The following is an 18,996-nucleotide window of genomic DNA, read 5'->3' as shown; positions in this document are numbered from 1 at the left end:
CATTCATAATGTTATGCAACCATCACCTCTAAATATTTCCAGAACATTCCCATCACCCCAGAAGGAAACCCTGCCCCCATAAGCAAGTCACTCCCCATCCCCCCACCCCTGGCAACCACTAATCTGCTTTCTGTCTCTATGGATTTGCCTGTTCTAGACATTTCCTGTAAATGGGAACATACACTTTCGTGTCTGGCTTCTTTCACTAAGCATGATGTTTTTGAGGTTCACCCACGTTGTAGCGTGTGTCACAGCTTCATTCCTTTCTATGGCTGGGTAATATTCCATTGTATGGGTGGACCACATTGTGTTTATCCTTCATCAGCTGATAGACATTTGGGTTGTTTTCACCTTTTGGCGATTATGAATAGTGCTGCTATGAAATGCATGTACAAGTTTTTCTTTGAACACCTGTTCTGTTTTTCAATTCTTTGGGACGTATACCCAGGAGAGGAATTGCTGGGTCATACAGAAACTTATTTTATGTTTTCCTGATTGAAGAGCCAAAGGTTCCTTTTTAAAGTGAATTTATTTAAGGAAAACAAGGAAGATGGGCTGATGTGGAGATAACTGTTCAGGTGGTCAGCTGAGCCAGTGAGCGTCCTGAAGGTGATTTAGGATGGCCCTGCATTGAGTGGTTTAGGGAGGCCAGTGGCCACCTCTGAGCTCGCCCAGTCCCCCAGGCCCATCAGCCCGTGTCCCCTCTCTGCAGACAGCTGGCTGAGGTGGTCCAAGAGCGCTACCTGTCCGGCCCCGAGAGAGCCAAGAGACATGGAGTCTTGGCTGACTTCTTCTCAGGGGCCTGGAGCCAGGGCACCAAGAAACTCATCACCCTGCCGCTCGTGGGGAAGCCCTTGAACCTGGACCGCAAGGTGAGGCCTCTGGCCCTGCCCCCACCTGCAGCCTCCACCTTGCCGTGTGGACAAGAGAAGGCTGCCTGGAAGGATGACCCCTCCTTCCCTCCTGCGTTTCCCCTCAGACACCTTCCTGACCTCCTTGCTTTCCCTTCCCACGGAGGGTGAGAGGGCCCCTCAGCCCCTCAGCATAATTTGGGGGCTGGGGAGCTGCAGATGAGGAATATACAACCCCCTCTCCAACTTCCCAGAGGCAAAAACAAAATCACAAAATTCAGAAGCATATTTGAACTGCCTCGAACTCCTGGCACCCCAGAGTTTTAATTCTGAGCTCCAGTTCCTGCTGAGGCATACCAGTTTCCTCCCTGTTTGGGGCGCATTTAACATTTCTCTCTGTGAATTCCCTGGCTCAATCCGATTTCCAGTCTTTGCTTCCCCAGATGCATCCCTCACTTTAAACATAACGCTTATTTTGTTTTCTAGTTAGGAGAGTGGTATGTGATTGTCATGCCTAACACAGAGGAAGAAACAGTAAAATAAAAACTGCCCACAGTTCCCCCACTCAGGAAATTCTGCTCCCACACCCTCTCCCCTGTCACTATTCACACATTTCCTTCCAGTCTTTCTTCTCCTGTGCCCAGGAGCTCTAAGATGTGGCATCCTTAGCTTACATGTCGCCCCCTCGTGTTTGCCTCTCAAACACCTTAAGGCTCAGCTCAAATGCCTCTTCCTTCAGGAAGCCTTCCAGGATTTCCTCCCTTTTCAATTTCAAATTTGTTCTTTTCTCCATGTTCCCTTCACTCTGAGGTGGAACTTATACGTTTTTTTAAAACTTTTGGTTTTGAAGTCATTTTAGATTTACAGAAGTGTTGCACATCGAGTACAGAGTTCTCATGGTCCCTTCCCTCAGTTTCCCCTAATGTTAACATCTTCCATAACCAGAGCACAATGATTGCAACTAGGAAATACACGTTAAGTCTTTAGTTGTAGGTCCATTTTTCTTTTTTCCTTGTCTTGCCTGCTGGACTGGGGAGGCTGGAGGCAGAGCCAGGCCTGATTCTTTCTCAGTGCTGCTCTTTCGCCTCTTCGGTGCCTCAAAGACCCTCTCCTTGTGCTCAGAACTCCTGCAGGCTCAGCCTCATGCTCTCCCTCTGGGACATGGTCTGTCCCTCTTCCTGGTCTTCTAGCATCAGGACCTCCTGCTCCAGTCCGTCCACCCCAGTGCCCTCCCTCTCCAGTCCAACTTCCCCAGCAATGCTTCTGACAATGCAATCTGGTCATGCCTCTCCTCTAACACTTTCCATAGCTCCCCAGTGCCCTCGGTCTCCAGTCCTGCCCCCGCAGCCTGATATTCAGTGCCTTCATGTTCTGCTACCTACAACCTCCCTAGTCTCATTCCCCACCATAATCCCCCACTCTGCCTTGTAAATCAGCCCTTGTCCTGCTCTCTCCCACCTCCAGGCCTTTGCACATGCCATTCCCTTGCCCTAGAATGCCGTCGTTCCCCAACACCTTTCACCAGACAGACTCCTACTTATCCTCTGAGGCCCAGCTCCAATGCCCCTTGGATCCCTGAGCCCCAGGTCCCTCCCTTTGCCCCAGCAGCCCATGGGGGGTGTGGCCCATCTCTGTCTGGAATTGTGTCCTGACCCCCACAGGATCACCTGGTGGCTGGCCTGGGCCATGTGTGTGGAGTGAATGAATGAGCCTGTGTCATAGTGGCCTGGCTGCCAGCCCCTTCCTCCTCCACAGGTGGCCCCTCAGCCCCTGTGGTTCTCAGACACGGCTGCGAACGTGCGCAAGCTGAAGGAGTTGCCCCACCACCTGCTCCACGCGGGCCGCACCGAGGAGCTGAGGCGGGAGGTGCTGGGTAAGGTCTCGGAGGCTCGGTGTGTCTCTGGTCCTCTGGAGCTTGAGAAGGGCAGAAGGCGAAATCCTTGCTCCTCGTAAGGCAGTGGTTCTCATCGGGGGCAGTTCTGCACCCCACAGGGGACATTTGGCAATGTCTGGAGGCGTTTTGGTTGTCACGACGGGGGAGGCGGTGCCACTGGCCTCTGGTGCCAGTTGATAGTGCAGAGGATGAGAAACCCAGCCTCGGAGTGAGAGAGCCAGTCTGTCTGTCTGTCGACATATCGTCTATCTATCATCTCTCTCTCTACCTGCCGCCTATGTCTGTCTGCCTGTCTGTCTATCTATCACCTTTCTATCACTTCTATCTCTCTATCTCTCTATATATCATCTATCTATCTATCATCTATCTTTCCATCTGTCTATCTATCTCTCTATCTACCATCTATGTCTGTTGTATTTATATCTATTCACCCATCACCTATCTATCTATCCATTCATCCATCTTTCTGTCTCTCTCTCTATCCATCTTTCTATCATTTCTCTCTATGTCTATCATCTTTATATCTACCAATGCATCATCTATTTATCTATCCATTTATCTACTTGTCTATCAGTCTGTCTATCCATCTGTCTGTCTGTCTATCTATCTATCCATCCATCCATCCATCCAGCCGTCCGTCCGTCCATCCATCCAGCCATCTATTCATCTGTGTGATTCCCAACCAGGGGTAATTCTGCTCCCCAGGGGACACTTGGCAATGTTTATCTTTTTGATCCTCATGACTAGGGAGGGTGCTACCGGCATCTAGTGGGTGGAGACCAGAGATGCTGCTCCACACCCTGCAGTGCACAGGACGCCCCACCACAGAGGAATACCCGGTCCCAAATGTCAGCGGTGCTGAGAGTGGGAATCCTGGGGGAAGTGGGGAGGCGAACATGCTCTCTTGGGGTGAACTGGAGGGCGGCGTGTGCCCCTCAGCCTGCCTTCTCCCCGCAGGCAGCATGAACTGGATTTCCTGCAGAGTCATCTCCGGGGGCATCGAAGGGCTGTTGGACGACTTTGACCTGTGTGCCCCTCACGTGGAGTGTCCCGAGCTTAGCCTGGTCCGCGAAGCCCTGCAGCTGTGCCGCCCAGCCCTGGAGCTCCGAGGCGTGGGTCAGTCGGGCACGCCTGGCTGGGAGGGTCCCCTCTGCACTGGCTTCTAGAAGCACCCTGAGCCACCAGCTGGATTTCCAGTAACCCACACACCTCTCCTATCTACACCTGTGGGCTTTCTCCCAGCTCCAGCTCCTAGAATTTTGAATTGAATCTGGAAGAGCTTTGGAGTGAAAACTACCAAAAGCCATGTCCGTCCCTTCACCCCAGCCCAACACCTGTTTCCACAAAGGGCCAGATAGGATATATTTCAGGAAAAATCAAGGAAACTCTGTTGATACTTAGTAAAACAAGAGGGAAAACACTTTCCCACAGACTTTTTTATTGATGAAATTCAGAATATGATGATAATAATTGAGCACAACTTTTTGGTAACCCAGGTCTATTACTGAGAAGGAAGAGGAGATTCTCTTTCTGGGGAGAATGTTTTGCTTCATTGGGGTTCAAAGTCGAGGCTTCCATCATCCCCTCGGGTTGCAAACACTGATTTATAAAAACCACTCTTAGCTCTCTGGGCAAGTGCTTGGGCGGGGCTGGCCCGCCCTCTGCCCCTGAGCTTGAAGGGTCTCTGAGTCTTCAGCGGATGCTCTGCCCGGGTCGGAGTTTCATTTGTTTGTTTTGGGTTTTTTAAATTATGGTAAAATACATATAACATAAAATTCACCATCTTAACCATTTTTAAATGTACAGTTCAGTGGTATTAAGTGTATTCACATTGTTGTGCAACCATCACCACCATTCATCCACAGAACTCTTCATCTTCCCAAACCGAAACTCTGTCCCCATTAAACACTAACTCCCCATCCTCCTCCCCCAGCCCCTGGCACCCTCCATCCTACTTTCTGTCTCTATGAATCTGACTCCTCTAGGAACCTCGTATAAGTGGAATCACACAGTATTTGTCATTTTGTGTCTGGCTTATTTCACTCAGTATAATGCCCTCAAGGTTCATCCATGTTGTAGCATGTGTCAGAATGTCCTTCCTTTTTAAGGCTGAATAATATTCCACCATACGTATACACCGCTTTTGTTTATCTATTCGTCCATCAGTGGACACTTGGGCTGTTTCCACCTTTTGGCTGTTGTGAATAGTGCTGTTGTGAACATGGCTGTACAAATATCTTTTCAAGACTCTGCTTTCAATTCTTTTGGGGATATACTCAGAAGTAGGATTGCTGGATCATATGGTGATTCTGTATTTAATTTTTTGAGGAACTGTCAGACTGTTTTCCCCAGTGGCTGCACCACATTCCCACCAGCAGTGCCCAAGTGTTCCAATTTCTCCCCCTCCTCGCCAACACTTATTGTTTTCTGATTTTTAAAAAAATAATAGCCATCCTAATGGGTGTGAGGTGGCCAGGACAGTTTTTATCATATAATTCCCACCTGGTTTTGATTTGAGAGTTTTTATAAGGGTTTTATAAAGGTGCTTAAGTCACTATATCCCATCTGTGCCTCTCTCGGAGCTTAGCCAAGGGCCACTCCTAAGAGAAGCCTGTCCGGCCCCCCTGGCTGGACATCCCCTGGCTCCCCCAGCCCCTGCATTTCTCATCACTGCACCCTGTTTCCACATCTTAACTCTTACTTATGATTTCTGCTGGTTTTCTTTGCTGTCACCTGCCTGCCCCACAAGACTCGGAGCCCTGTGAGGGCAGGGCGTCACCCACTGGCTCCTCGCCACATCTCCCTCCTACCACACAGGCCAGTCATGGCCCAGAGTGCGGACTCGGAGCCCCGCGGTGTGGATGCAGATCTGGGCTCGGCCACTTCCTGGTGCTGTGACCTTGCAAGTCCCTGACCCCTCCCCCACGCTGCCTTGCTGTCTTCAGTTTTCCCATCTGCAAAATGGGGACCCCGGTTGGCCCTCCCACCTAGGGCTGCCGGGAAGGGTGTGCCAGTCAATTCCCGCTGTCCTCCTGGTCCCTGCAAGGGTCCTGTTCCTGTCCCGTGAGCATCGGTGTTGTTGGCGTGGGCGTCCTTCGACGAGCCCTGTCTACGATGAGCCTCAGCCTCGCTCCTCCGCAGGAGGCAGGCTCGAGCTAAAGCGTGCCTAGAATCCGCCCACGTGGACAATGCTGCTGCCCACCACCCTTGACAGCCTCCTTGTACGTTCATGCTCGCCAGGAGCTGTAAACCTCGCAGGGAGTGAGTTCCCAGGAAAACAGCCTTGGGCACAACTGCCCAGCTTGAGGGGAAATTTAAAGCCCCAATCACAGATGTTCCTGGGAGCATCTCTCAATGGACACCACGCGGCGCCCAGGAGAAAAAGGAAGTGTAGGAGCGACTGTCACCACCAGAGGGCGCAGCGGACACCCAGGTGCTCTCAGCGCCTTCCAGCCCTCTCTGCCGGCTCCTCAAAGCGGGTCAGCGTTCTTGATTTCTCCTGCTGCCTCTGGCTCCAGGATGACTCGGCGCGATGCCGTCTCTGACCCTGTTTTTATTTAAAAGGCTGATATTTGGTTCATTGTGGGTTTGGAGGGCATTAGTTTTAATTTTTAAAAATATCTTGAAGGCTGAGCTGATTGGCACCTCCTTAAATTTTGCACCCAGGGTGAGTGGGGCACTTGCCCCTGGGCCTGGCCCCGCCCCATTTCACCCACCAGCAGACCGAGGCACAGGAAGTTATCGCCACTGCCCCAGGCCCCACAGTTGGGACGTGCCAACAACAGGGACAAAATGAACTGTCCTTCAGCATCCCTGGTCTTCACTGGGCATTAGAATCAAATTTTGGGGTCAGTTTCCTGTCTCTTACTGGCTGTGTGACCTTGTGCAAGTTGCTTAGCCTCTCTGTGCCTCAGTTTTCCCCTTTGTAGACTTGGAATAATAAATGATTATACCTCTGTGTGGTAGGCAGAAAAAACTACCCCCTTCCCTCCAAATAGATTCACTTCCTAAAACCTGGAACCTGTGACCGTGACCTTATATGGCAAAAGACGTGATTATGTTAAGGATCTTGAGAGGGAGAGTTTATCCTGGATCATCTGGGTAGGCCCTAAATGCATCACAAGTGGGCATCTAAGAGGGAAGCGGAGGGAGATTTGACCCAGCAAAAGAGAAGACATGGAGACTCACAGAGGAGGAGGCCGTGTGGAGATGGAGGCAGAGACTGGAGTGATGTGGCCACAAGCCAAGGACCATCTGGGCCCCCAGAAACTGGAAGAGGCCAGGCAGCCTCCTCCCCTCAAGCCTCCAGAGGGAGCTCAGCCCCACTGACACCTGGACTTCCCGCTTCAAGGACCATGAGAGAATGAAGTTCTGTTGTTTTAAGCCACGCAGGTGGTTTTGTTATAGCAGCTGCAGGGAACTAACACGCTCAGCAACTGTGAGGTGCCAGGGAAATGATCGTCATTGCTCTAGCAGAACTTGTCGGGTGTCTGTGATGTTCCAGGCACTAGGCGCACAGCAGTGAACAAGGCAGACGCCACTCCTGTTCTCAGGAAACTCCAGGTCTGGGGTAGTGGGGGGAGGCTGGGCCATCGAGTAAACACACAAAATAATGTCAAATTCTAACTGTGATAAGACCTGAGCTCCGGGGGGTGGGAGGAGTGGAAGATTGGGCTGGAGACTGCTTTTAGAGGAAGTGACCTTTGAGCTAAGATGAGGATGAGGAGACGATTGGCTTGAGGACGGGGAAGGGGAGGAGGAGGAAACATTCCAGGCAGAGGGAACAGCACGGGCAAAGGCCCTGAGACTGGAAACTGCCTGGAGCACTTGAAGTAGGGGCGAGTGTGTCTGGAGAGCAGAGGAGGCAGGAGAGGATGGCAGGGGGGTTCGACCCAGGCAGCAGTGACCCCCCATTAACTGGTGTCCCCTCTTTTGCAGAGAAAAGCATCCTGTATACAGAACTCCTGGCAAGACTTCATTTCTTTGCCACCTCGCATCCGGCACTGGTGGGACAGCTGTGCCAACAGGCCCAGAGCTGGTTCCGGGTGTACCCACACCCTGTGCTGGTGCCCCTTGGAGGATTCCTCCAGCCCCCGGGAGGACCCCTCCGGGCGACCCTCACCGGCTGTCACAAAGGTGGGTCTCCCCAGTGTAGCAAAAGTATTGCCAGGCCTCTGCCTGCCTCGGGGAAGAGGATGGCAGGTGTTTGGGGCTACTCTCTGGAGCTCCCCTCTGCCAGTCGGGAGGCCCCGAGGGTGCCTTGAGGGCCTGCCCCTGCTATCTCATGCTGATTTGGCTCTCTCTGCCCCCCAGGGACTGTAGATTACTAGTGTAAATACTGCTAATGAGCCCAGGGCAAGGGGATGCTGACTGCCTCTGGGGTCTCAAGTCTGCGTTCAATGCCCATCTTACAGATAGTTTCTGCAACTTACATGCTCATGCTAGTCAGTCTGGAAGCCTGGCTGGCCCCTGAGAGGCTGATGAAACTTGCAGATTCTCCCTTGAACACCAGAATGTCAGAGGGACAAGAGGATTTAGTTCTCTCCATTTGTTTGTCATCCATCTTTCCATCCATCTTCCTTCCTTTCTTCCATCTATCTGCCCTTCCATCCACCCATCTTTCCATCAGTCATCCATCCATCCTTCCTCCCTCCCTCCCTTCCTTCCTTCCATCCATCTATCCATCTGTCCAACTAACCTTCCATCCACCCTTCCTCCGTCCCTCCCTCCCTCCTTTCCTTCCATCCATCTATCCATCTGTCTGTCCTTCTCCCCATCCATCCGTGCATCCATCCATGCATCCATGCACCCTTCCTTCCCTCCTTCCATCCGTGCGCCCGTCAGCCATCCATCCATCCTTCCTCCCTCCCTCCCTTCCTTCCATCCATCCATGCATCCATCCATACGTCCACGCACACTTCCTTCCCTCCTTCCATCCGTGCACCTGTCAGCCATCCATACTCCATTAGTCATTCTTCTTTCCACCCTGTCCACATGACTTATCCTTCCGTTTCCTTCATCTGGCCGTCTCCCATCCACTCACTTACCCCTCCATCCATCCACACACTCAGCCGTTCATCGGCTCACCCACCCATCTATCAGTTGATTCATCCATCTACCCATCTAATGCCTATTTATGCACTCACCCACTCATCCAACCAGCCATCTGTCTATCCACTTATCAACCAATCCACCTCCATTCATCCATCCCTTTATCTGTCCACCCACAATCTCCCACATTAATCATGGGGCCACTGAATACAATAAACTTGTGGTTCAAATGTCAGTTATTGTGACTCAGGCAGTTTCTGTGCTACATGGCATTGGAGGGAAAGCTACACTCCTAAGATACAGTGCTTCCAAAATAGAAATTCTAAGAGACACTAAGTACAATGCATAGAAGAACTGATTTAGGGGCAACCACTAGAATGCTGTGTTGAGACGATTCTGAGACTAAATCTGGTTTAATGGGAAAGACTATATATTTGTTAGGATACAGGTTCAGATTCTGTAATGAAGGCCAAAATAGCAGTGGTTTAAATAAAATAGGAGTTCATTTCTCTCTCATGTAACAGTCCAAGCATTGGCAGAGGTAGTACAGTGTTGTCAATTTAAAAAGCAAATTCACCAGTTATTTTATCCTCAAAACAAGTTTATTCGAGAATAGCCAAAAGAATTGCAATTTGGGACGTGCATGCTGTGGTGAACCATAGACAATCCCAGGAACAAAGGAGAGGAGCTGCTTTTATAGAGAAAAAGAGGGAGTAGGGAGGGGCTGTTCTAAAGGAAAGTCCATTGGGGGAAAGTGACAGTTCAGGGTGGCAATGGCTTCTCATTGGCTGGGCTGTGGCGTTTCTCATTGGCTGAGCTGTGGCGTTTCTCATTGGCTGGGCTGTGGCGTTTCTTGTTGGCTGAGCTGTGGCATTTCTCATTGGCTGGGCTGTGGCATTTCTCATTGCCTGAGCTGCGGCGTTTCTCATTGGCTGGGCTGTGGTGTTTCTCATTGGCTGGGCTGCGGTGTTTCTCATTGGCTGGGCTGCGGCGTTTCTCATTGGCTGGACTGTTGCCAGGTGGGGAGAGAAAACTTCCTTAGTTAGTAAAGTAGTTCTACTTCGTGTGGAAGATGCAAGCAACCTCTCTTTGTGTTTGGTGTAATTGACAGTGTGTGATGGGGGAGTGAGAGCGCCCCCTACAGGCCCTCCTGACCCAGTTTAGTTGAGGTTTCTCTTATTTCACAGTGTCTCCAGGATGTCAGGAACCTAGAGTCTCAATCTTGTTGGTCTGCCATTTTCAATATAAGCCTTCCATTTAATGGCCTAAGATGGCTGCTTCAGCTCTTACCATCATGATGGCACTCCAGCCAGTGTGAAGTGGGAAGTGGGGAAGTGGATGGCATGCCCCTTCCCTTTAAGCAGATCTAGAAGCAGAACTTACCACTTTTGCTCCTGTCTCATTTGCAAGAACTTGGCCCTCTCCAACTGCAGGGGAGCCTGGGAGATATGGTCTTAGGGTGAACATGTACTCAGCTAAAACCTGTGGGCTGTGATTTTTATTACTAAAGGAAGAATGATAGAATGGCTGTGGGGGTACAAATCACAGATAGTGCGGTGATCAATTGGTAATGTCTGCCATGGCATAGGCATAGAAAGTTACAGTTCCCAGTAAAGTTTTTCTTTTTTGTTGTTTCTGGGGTAGGGAAATATTTTTTGTTTCAGACCCACTGTGCAAGCCCTACTCATGCTGAAGTTGAGAAAGCTCCTACCCACTCTGGGCTTCAGTTTCTTCATTTTTAAAATGATAAGTTTGAGTTCACATTTCCATGGTCACGCAGGGAGTGAGTGACCAAAAAAAAAGGAAAAAGAAAAGAAAAGAAAGGAAAAACAAATCCCATGTCCTCACTCCTTGTCCCAGTGAGGGACAAAATCCTGGATTCTCAGACCTGGACTGCCTCTGATTTCAACACCTCCACCACCATTTTACATATGGGGAAACTGAGGCACAGAGCATGAAAAGGACTTAGCTGAGGGCATTCAGTCTGGTCTCCAGATAGCTGGGCCAGTGTTTCCTCCAGTGTAACTCGGTGCCTCTCTCCTCAGCGATGTCCCAATCAGGAGCCACCCTGCAGACAGCCTTGGCCTGTGTTTGCCCAAACTATTGGCAAATATTTTTTTCTTTGAGGTCTCAGCCTTTATTTTTTCACATAGGTCGAACTCAAAGAGAAGTCAAAGGAAGGGTCCTCATTCTCAGCCAATGTAATTCCATTTCTGAGTCTTATCCAGCTAGGGCAGGGTTTCTCAACCACGCACTGTTGACACTTGGGGTGCCATCATCCCCTGTGGGGGCCGTCCTGTGCACTGTGGGGTGTTGAGCAGCATCCCTGGCCTCCACCCACCAGTTGCCAGTAGCACCCTGGTCCCCAGTTGTGACAACCAAAAATGTCTCCAGACAGTGCTCAGTGTCCCCTGGGGAGCAGAATTGCCCCTGAGTGAGAACTGCTGAATGAGAGAGACACCGACGGTCGGGATGTGGTCCAGTCCCTAAGAGCAACATAAAAATTACAGCCCAGAGTCTGAATCTGATGTCTGACAGCACTGGCTTCAAAATCCTGGCTCTGCCACTTCCTGGGTGTGTGGCTTTGGACCAGGGACTGAATATGTCCATGTCTCGGTTTCCCTATCTGTGAAGTGGGGGACCCCATGGCTGGGCACTCAGGCATGGGAGCCGACGTTGCGCTGTTGTCTCTGTGGCTGCAGGCATCACTGCCATGGCGTGGAGCCTGGAGGAGAAGCTGCTGCTGGTTGGCACCCAGGATGGCGTGGTGGCTGTGTGGGACATGGAACAGCAGCAGGTGACCCACGTCCTACCTGGACACACAGGTGAGGCTCGGGAAGTGGGGCATGGTCAGCCTCTTCCCAGTGCTGCACAGCAAACAGTCAGTTCCCAGAGCCCCTCACCACTGAGGCCCTTCTCTGTAGCAAAGTGATACATCAGTCAGCTATAACCGTGTCACACAACACCCCAGACGTAGTAGCTTCAGACAGTAGCTGTGTGTGTAGCTCCCCTTCCGTGGCCGGCAGTTCAGGCCGGGATCAGCTGGGCAGCTCTTCTGGTGGCGGCTGGGCTTGCTCACGTATCTGGCCAGTCAGCAGGCGACTGGGAGCTGGCTGGTTCAGGATGTTCTCAGCTGAGAGGACTTCACTCTGCTCCGCGTGGTCTCTGTTCTCCAGCAGGCTACCCGGACAGAGGCAGGGGCTCAGGAGGGCAAGCAGGAACCTACAGTTTAAGGACTGAAACCGGCTTTGGAACTGGCACCCAGTCACATTCTATTGGCCAGAGGAAGTCACAAGAACAGTCCAGAATTAATAGGTAGGGGAGTAGGCTTTATCTCTTGATGGGAGGAACAAAGTCACATTGCAAAAGGTATAGATCAGGGAGGGTAAAGAATTGTGATAAGGGGCCGGCCCGGTGGCGTAGCAGTTAAGTGCGCGCGCTCTGCTGCGGTGGCCCGGGGTGCGGATCCCGGGCGTGCACTGACACACCGCTTATCAAGCCATGCTGTGGCGGCATCCCACATATAAAGTAGAGAAAGATGGGCACAGATGTTAGCCCAAGGCCAATCTTCCTCAGCAAAAAGAGGAGGATTGGCGACAGATGTGAGCTCAGGGCTAATCTTCCTCACAAAACAAAAAAAGAATTGTGATCATTTACGCAATTTGTCTACCACAGTCCCTCAGAGCCTAAGTAAGGCTTTCATTTCTGTGAAGTCCCATCCCAGTTATGGTTTATTTGTTCAATCAATTATTGAGTGCCTACTGTGTATCAGGCCCTGTTCTAGATGTTGAAGAGAGACCCACCAGAGCTGAGACTAGGATGAGGTGAGTGAGGCACACACCTTGGGTGTGAAATTTAGTGGTGCCCCCAAAGTTAAAGAAACTCAGTCAGCAAGATAAATAATATTTCAATGCAATGTTTTAAAAAATCAAGAAATCAACGCAAAAAATCCATGCTGAATAAATACCACGCACCTCAAGGACGGGGTGAGGAACAGCACTGGGCCAGCCACACCGGAGCCAGAGGCAAAAGGGGAATTTGGTCTTTTGGCGCCTCCTTAAATTTTGCACCTGGGTAAATGCCTCACTCGCCTCACCCCAGTTCCACCCGGAGTCAGACTCAGGGATTTGGGAAGGTGAGCCCACAGCACTGCAGTTACAAATTGTGATAAGTGATGGGGACAACAGGGTGTCCTGAGCTACAACAGCCAAAGTGCTCACCGAGGGCAGTTAGGAAGGCTTTTCTCTGAGCAGGGACATTTCAGCCAAGACACAAAAGGTGTGAAGGAAGAAGCTTGCAGAGGGCAGGCGGGTGGGAAGAGCATCCCAGACGCAGGAGCAGCCAGTGCAAAGGCCTTGAGAGAGGAACGAGGTTGGCGTGTTTGCAGAACAGTAGGGAAGCCGTGAGGCTGGGGCTCAGGACGTTACATCCAGTGAAAGAAGCAGGTCACAACAGCCCGCATCGTGCCTGATTCGTTGGTGTGAAACATCCAGAACAGGCTCTTCCAGAGAGACAGAAAGCAGATTAGTGGTTCCTTGTGGGAGAGGGAGGGATGGGGAGTGACTGCTCATGGGGACTGGATTTCCTTTTGTGGTGACAAAAATGTTCTGGAATTAGATAGGGGTGATGGCTGCACAACGTTGTGAATGTACTAGATGTGACTGAATTATACACTTTAAAATGGGTTAAATGATAAGGAGAGAAAAGGGAAAGGAGCAACAGCTTTTTGAGGTTATGAAAATATTCTAAGCCCAGCCTGTGGTGATGGCTGCCCAACTCTGGGAACATACACACCCAGCGAATTGTACTACTGTACATGAATGGGTGAATTTTATGCTTGTGAATTGTATCTCAATTAAAATGTTAAAAATGTTATGTTATTGCATTCTAAGTGTGTACACTGTTTTATTTTTTTCTTCAACATTTTGCCGTAAATATTTTGTTGCCATTGAATCTTTTTTTGTGTGTGTGTGAGGAAGATTAGCCCTGAGCTAACATCTGTTGCCAATCCTCCTCTTTTTGCTGGGGAAGATTGGCCCCGAGCTACCATCCATTCCCATCTTCCTCTACCTTACATAGGACACCGGCACAGCATGGCTTGGTAACTGGTGGGCAGGTCTGCACCGACATCCAAACCCGTGAATCCTGGGCCACCGAAGCGGAGCGCACAAACCCACCACTGCACCACCAGGCTGGCCCCTGTTGAATCTTTTTTAAACAGCTTTATTGAGGTGTAATTTATACACCATTTCACCTGTTTTAAATGTACAATTCAATGATTTTTATTCAATTTGCCATGTTGTGAAACCATCACCATAATCCCACTGCAGAACTTTCCATAACCTCCCTCTTGCCGCCTCTGCAGCCCATCTGCACTCCCACCTCCAGCCCTAGGCAACCACGCGTGTGCTTTCTGAGTGTACAGATTTGCCTTTTCTGGACATTTCCTACAAACGGAATCGTACGCTGTGTGATCTTTTGCATCTGGCTTCTTTCACTCAGCATGATGGGCTCGAGGTGCATCCGTATTCTCGCACGTTTCAATAGCTTGTTCCTTTGCATCGCTGAGTCCTGTTCCATTGTATGGAAGACCACAGTTTGTCTATCCATTCATCACCTGAAGGACACTGACCTGCCATGTGAATGTAAAATGCAATGTTATTTGAAGGACATTTACGCTGTTTCCAATTTGGGGCTATTATGAATAATGCTGCTATGATCCATTGAATCTTCATCTTTATAATGTTTAAAGGCAGCAAAAATATTTCATTTTTCTTGATAGGTCATGTTCCAGAATTTATTTATTTAGGTTATTTCTAGTTATTTGCTATCATGGATAACGCTGGGATGAATCTCTTTTTACTCATCAATAATTTTTCGTTCTGTTGAATATTTCCAGAGAGTAGAATTCTTGAATTGGAGGGTATGAACATTTCTCTGGGTTTTGAGAAGTGTCACCTTATTGTTTTCCAAACAGGCTGTAGCAGAATAAAATACCCCTCAGCCCCAAAGCTCTCAACATTCAATGTTTTCATTTTACTCTTTTTTCTGGGAGTGGGAGCGAGGTGGGTACTGATAGAGATTTTCCCATAGGTCTGTTCAATATTTGTATTTTCCTGTGTGTGAGCCGTCTAAGACCTGAGCCCATTTACCAATGGTGACGTTGATTTGTTTTTTTAAAGTCATCAAGCTCTTATTATTTGTAATCAGAAAAACTCAGTAATCAATTTATTGAAAAAAACTGAAAGCATTATAGGCATTCTAATATGGAAAGTGAATGTTTCCAATCTCATGGTAGCATGCTGGAGGGGTTCATACTGGCTTGTGAGAGCCGATGGTGAAGTTTTCAGGGATGTTGTGAGGCAGTTGTCAAATGCAGCCATTATTAAACATTAAATTATAGAAACTTATGGGGCCGGCCCAGTGGCATAGCAGTTAAGTGCGCACGCTCTGCTTTGGCGGCCCAAGGTTTGGAGGTTTGGATCCCAGGCACGGACCTAGGCCGCTTATCAAGCCATGCTGTGGCGGTGTCCCATATAAAACAGAGGAAGATGGGCACGGATGTTAACCCAGGGCCAAGCTTCCTCAACGAAAAGAGGAGGATTGGCATTGGATGTTAGCTCAGGGTTGATGTCCCTCACAAAAAAAAAAAAAAAAAAAAAATTATAGAAACTTACAGTTAAATCAATTATATTAAAACAAGGTAATAAATACTCAAAACTCGTCATTTCCTATTTATTCTACAATACTCTACTGCTGTCTGTGTTCTTGACTGTGGTGTCCAGAGGGTGGAAATCTGTGCTACTGAGTATCTCTCCCCAGCTCCACGTTCAGTGGCATCACGTTAGTGGTTTGAAATCAGCCACAGTGGGAGTATCTATGCCATGGAAGTTGGCAAATGCCACAAAGCAGGGCTTTCTCCCACCCCCTTGGAGAGCCAGTTGTTAAACACTTACCAGCATATTGTTCTAATCCCTTCTCCCAGGGGGTGTTTAGTTATATAGATAAAGATATAGATGATATAGATATAGATAGTCATATAAGCCTTGGCAACCTTGTTTTTTTTTTCAGTTAATATCGCATATTTTCTCTCTTTCCATGTCATGTATGTATATCTCTAATTCATTTAACAGTAATACAGTGCTCTATGTATGGGGATGTATTGTAAAGCATTACTATTTACAAAAATTTTGGTTGAAAATACCCATATCGCAACAAATAAAAATCACCCACAATCCTGCTGGCATTCAAATTATGAAGAAATGAAACTCCCTTCTTTAGTCTCTCTCTTCCTTCAGTCTCTCCTCCAGAAGTGATCGTGTTATATGCCAGCAGCAACTTCTCTCTGGGCTTCTGCAGACACAGCTTGTACAGGCTTGTGTACTTTGAGTTCTTGTCAAAGTTGGATTGTGCTATTTTATATACTGGGCTGCAATGTACTTTTGTCACAACACTTCGTAACAATATTTTGTAGTGGTCAAGAGTTTGGGCTCCAGGCTTAAATCATGGCTTTATAACCATGTGGCTCTGGAATGTCACTGTACTTAGCTGTGCCCAGTTTCCACATTGGTATAATAGGATAATAATAGTACCTCACAGGGTTGTGACAAGGATTCAAGGAGTTTAATGCATGTAAACCACTTACGGCTATGCTCAGCACATAGAAAGCCCAAAGCAAGTATTGGCCATTATAATAATAATGATGATCACGATCAAGTCACTATATATATATACATCCATCTTATTATTTTTAATGCCTGCATAATATTATTTATATGGATGCGCCGTATTATTTAACCAACTCCCTTTTCATAGACAGGTTGTTTGCAGTTTTCTTTTTATACAAACAACGCTGCAATTAACGTCCTTCTGCATCTTCACACACTTATGCTATTATTTCTGTAAGACTCATTCCTACAAGTGGGATTTTTTAGTCAAATGGTATGCACACTTTTCCTTTTTTCCTCTTTTTCTTAGCTTTTTATTTTGAAATAATTATAGGCTCACTAGAAGTTGCTAAAATAGTACAGAGAGTTCTGCGTACCCTTTTCCAACTTCCCCGAATGGCAATGTCTTACATAACTATAGTATATTCTCAAAACAAAGAGATCGTACATTTTAACTTTTAATAAATGTAACCAAATTACCCTTTTACAAATTCATATCAATTTACACTGCCATCAGCAAGGTACGAGAGTAACTGATTTCTTGTATCTTTGCCAGCAGTCCAGCGAGCAATCTATACAACTTTTTGCCAATATGGTGGTGGGAATGGCAGTGGTATTTCGTCTTGCAGTTTTGTGATTGCTAGTGAGACCGAGCATCATTGTCTAATGCTTATTGTCTACTTCTACTGTTTCTGTAAATTTCCTGTTTATATTCTTCGCCCAATTTGTGAGTAGCTTATTTGCATGTTTCTGGCTTATTTGTAAGAACTTTGTGTTTATTAAGGAGAGTCTCCAATTATCTGTTATATACAGCAAATATTTTCTCCCCATCTGTCATATGCCTTTCAACTACATTTTATCCTCCTGAAGTTTTACAATTTTATGTGATTCAGTTGGTCAATTTTTCCCCTTTATATCTTCCAAATTTCTTGTTTTGCTTAGAAAATATCTGTCCAAGATTATACAATCTTCTCTCATAATTTTTTTTACGTTTATTAATTTTAAACACTCCCTAGATGATGGTGAACTTTTATAAATTTCCATGATCTCTGTTTATTACAGATTTAACACCTGGGAAATTGATTTAATTCTAACAGGTTACTTCACTCAATTTAGCTTTGCCACATTCCATTATTTGTAAATCAGATATGTTTGAATCCATCCATCTTTTCTTTGGCAAACCAGGGAATTTCCTAGCCAGTGGGCGTTTTGGTAGTTGGCAGGTGAAAATGTTCCCAGCTAATCTCCTCTCCCCCACCTGGCCTGCAGGAGAGGTGAGGTGCGTGCAAGTGTTGGCCGAAGGGACGTTCGCCATCTCCACCTCGAAGGACCACACGCTGCGCTTGTGGAATTTACTCTCTGGCAGGGAGAAATTCACCATTTGGGATGGAGGCTCAAAAGATCCCACTGAACACCAGATCTGGAGACTTCATGTGGATGAAGTAAAGAAGGTTGTGTATTCTGCATCTGGCTCAAAGGTAACAAACACCTGCCCTGTTTCCAAAGGAAAGCTGATATCAGAGCATTCAAAGATGAAATATGCTGTTTATATAAGGAGGGGCTTCCTGATACTGAAGTAGGTTGGTAAACAGAGGTACACAACCACTTGAGTGGGTGCTATAAGGTGTTTCAAACTTCATAGTTGCATTAGATGATCTTGATAGTACTTTCTGACCCTAAGATTTGAGACTGTTCATCTTTTTTTGCTATAGTCATTTAGTGCTATACATTTCCCATAAGTACTGCTTTACCTACATCCCACGAACTTTGATATGTTATGGTATTACTTACGTTCAGTTCAAAATATTTTCAAATTCCCCTTTTGATTTCTTCTGTGATCCATGGGCTATTTAGAAGTGCGCTGTTAGTTTTCAAATATTTCTGAGGGTCCCAGAAAGCTTTCTGTTATTTTTTTCCCCTTAATTCCATTTGTATCATGTGAATCCTTTCAAATGTATTGAGACTTGTTTTATGGTCTCTCTTTGTAAATGTTCCACATGCATCTGAAAACAATACTTATTCTGCTGTGTTATTCCATTATATCAATCATAACCCTATGATCAGATTGTTTTATCAATAAAGACACAGAATAGAATAATGGGTTAAAGCTTAGTCACTAAAAGCACAGGGGAAAATCTATATCTAACTCCCAGTTGACTCCCTTACGAGCTGAATGATCTTGGTCATGTCACCTCACCTCCCTGAGCCTCAGTTCTTCATCTACCTCGTGAGATAATGACTGTGAAACACCTAGCATAGTGCTTGGCTAGGTGTTATACTTATAGTTATCACAAATAATTAGTAGCTATTAATTATCATATTTCATTAGTAATTGGTGGTTGTTAACATAAGTAATATTGGTAGCTTATAAGCTATGCTGTCCAGTACCGGGGCGGGGGTTGGGGTGGGCACCAGCTACACGTGGCTATTGAGCACTTGAAGTGTGGCTATTCTGAATTGAGATGTGCTGTAAGTATAAAATACACACTAGATTTCAAAGACTTAGTGTCATAAAAATAATGCAAAACCTTTC

General features: G+C 47.5%; 1 protein-coding gene across 1 annotated transcript in view; it reads left to right on the top strand.

The window, feature by feature from the left end:
• The window catches only part of NWD1 (NACHT and WD repeat domain containing 1), a 65,584-nt gene that overhangs the window by 24,373 nt on the left and 22,215 nt on the right, over nucleotides 1-18,996 (top strand). Inside the window, exons 7-12 of the mRNA XM_004422992.3 lie at nucleotides 713-872; nucleotides 2,607-2,724; nucleotides 3,703-3,861; nucleotides 7,684-7,881; nucleotides 11,499-11,621; nucleotides 17,733-17,941. Coding sequence (XP_004423049.2) covers nucleotides 713-872; nucleotides 2,607-2,724; nucleotides 3,703-3,861; nucleotides 7,684-7,881; nucleotides 11,499-11,621; nucleotides 17,733-17,941 — 967 coding nt within the window. The remainder of the gene's footprint in view (nucleotides 1-712; nucleotides 873-2,606; nucleotides 2,725-3,702; nucleotides 3,862-7,683; nucleotides 7,882-11,498; nucleotides 11,622-17,732; nucleotides 17,942-18,996) is intronic.

This window comes from Ceratotherium simum, chromosome 18, assembly GCF_057802395.1.
Source record: "Ceratotherium simum simum isolate JZ-2026a chromosome 18, ASM5780239v1, whole genome shotgun sequence".
Taxonomy (NCBI): Eukaryota; Metazoa; Chordata; class Mammalia; order Perissodactyla; family Rhinocerotidae; genus Ceratotherium; species Ceratotherium simum.
The sequence above is the reverse complement of the archived record's forward strand: the minus strand, read 5'-3'. Positions and strand labels throughout refer to the sequence as shown.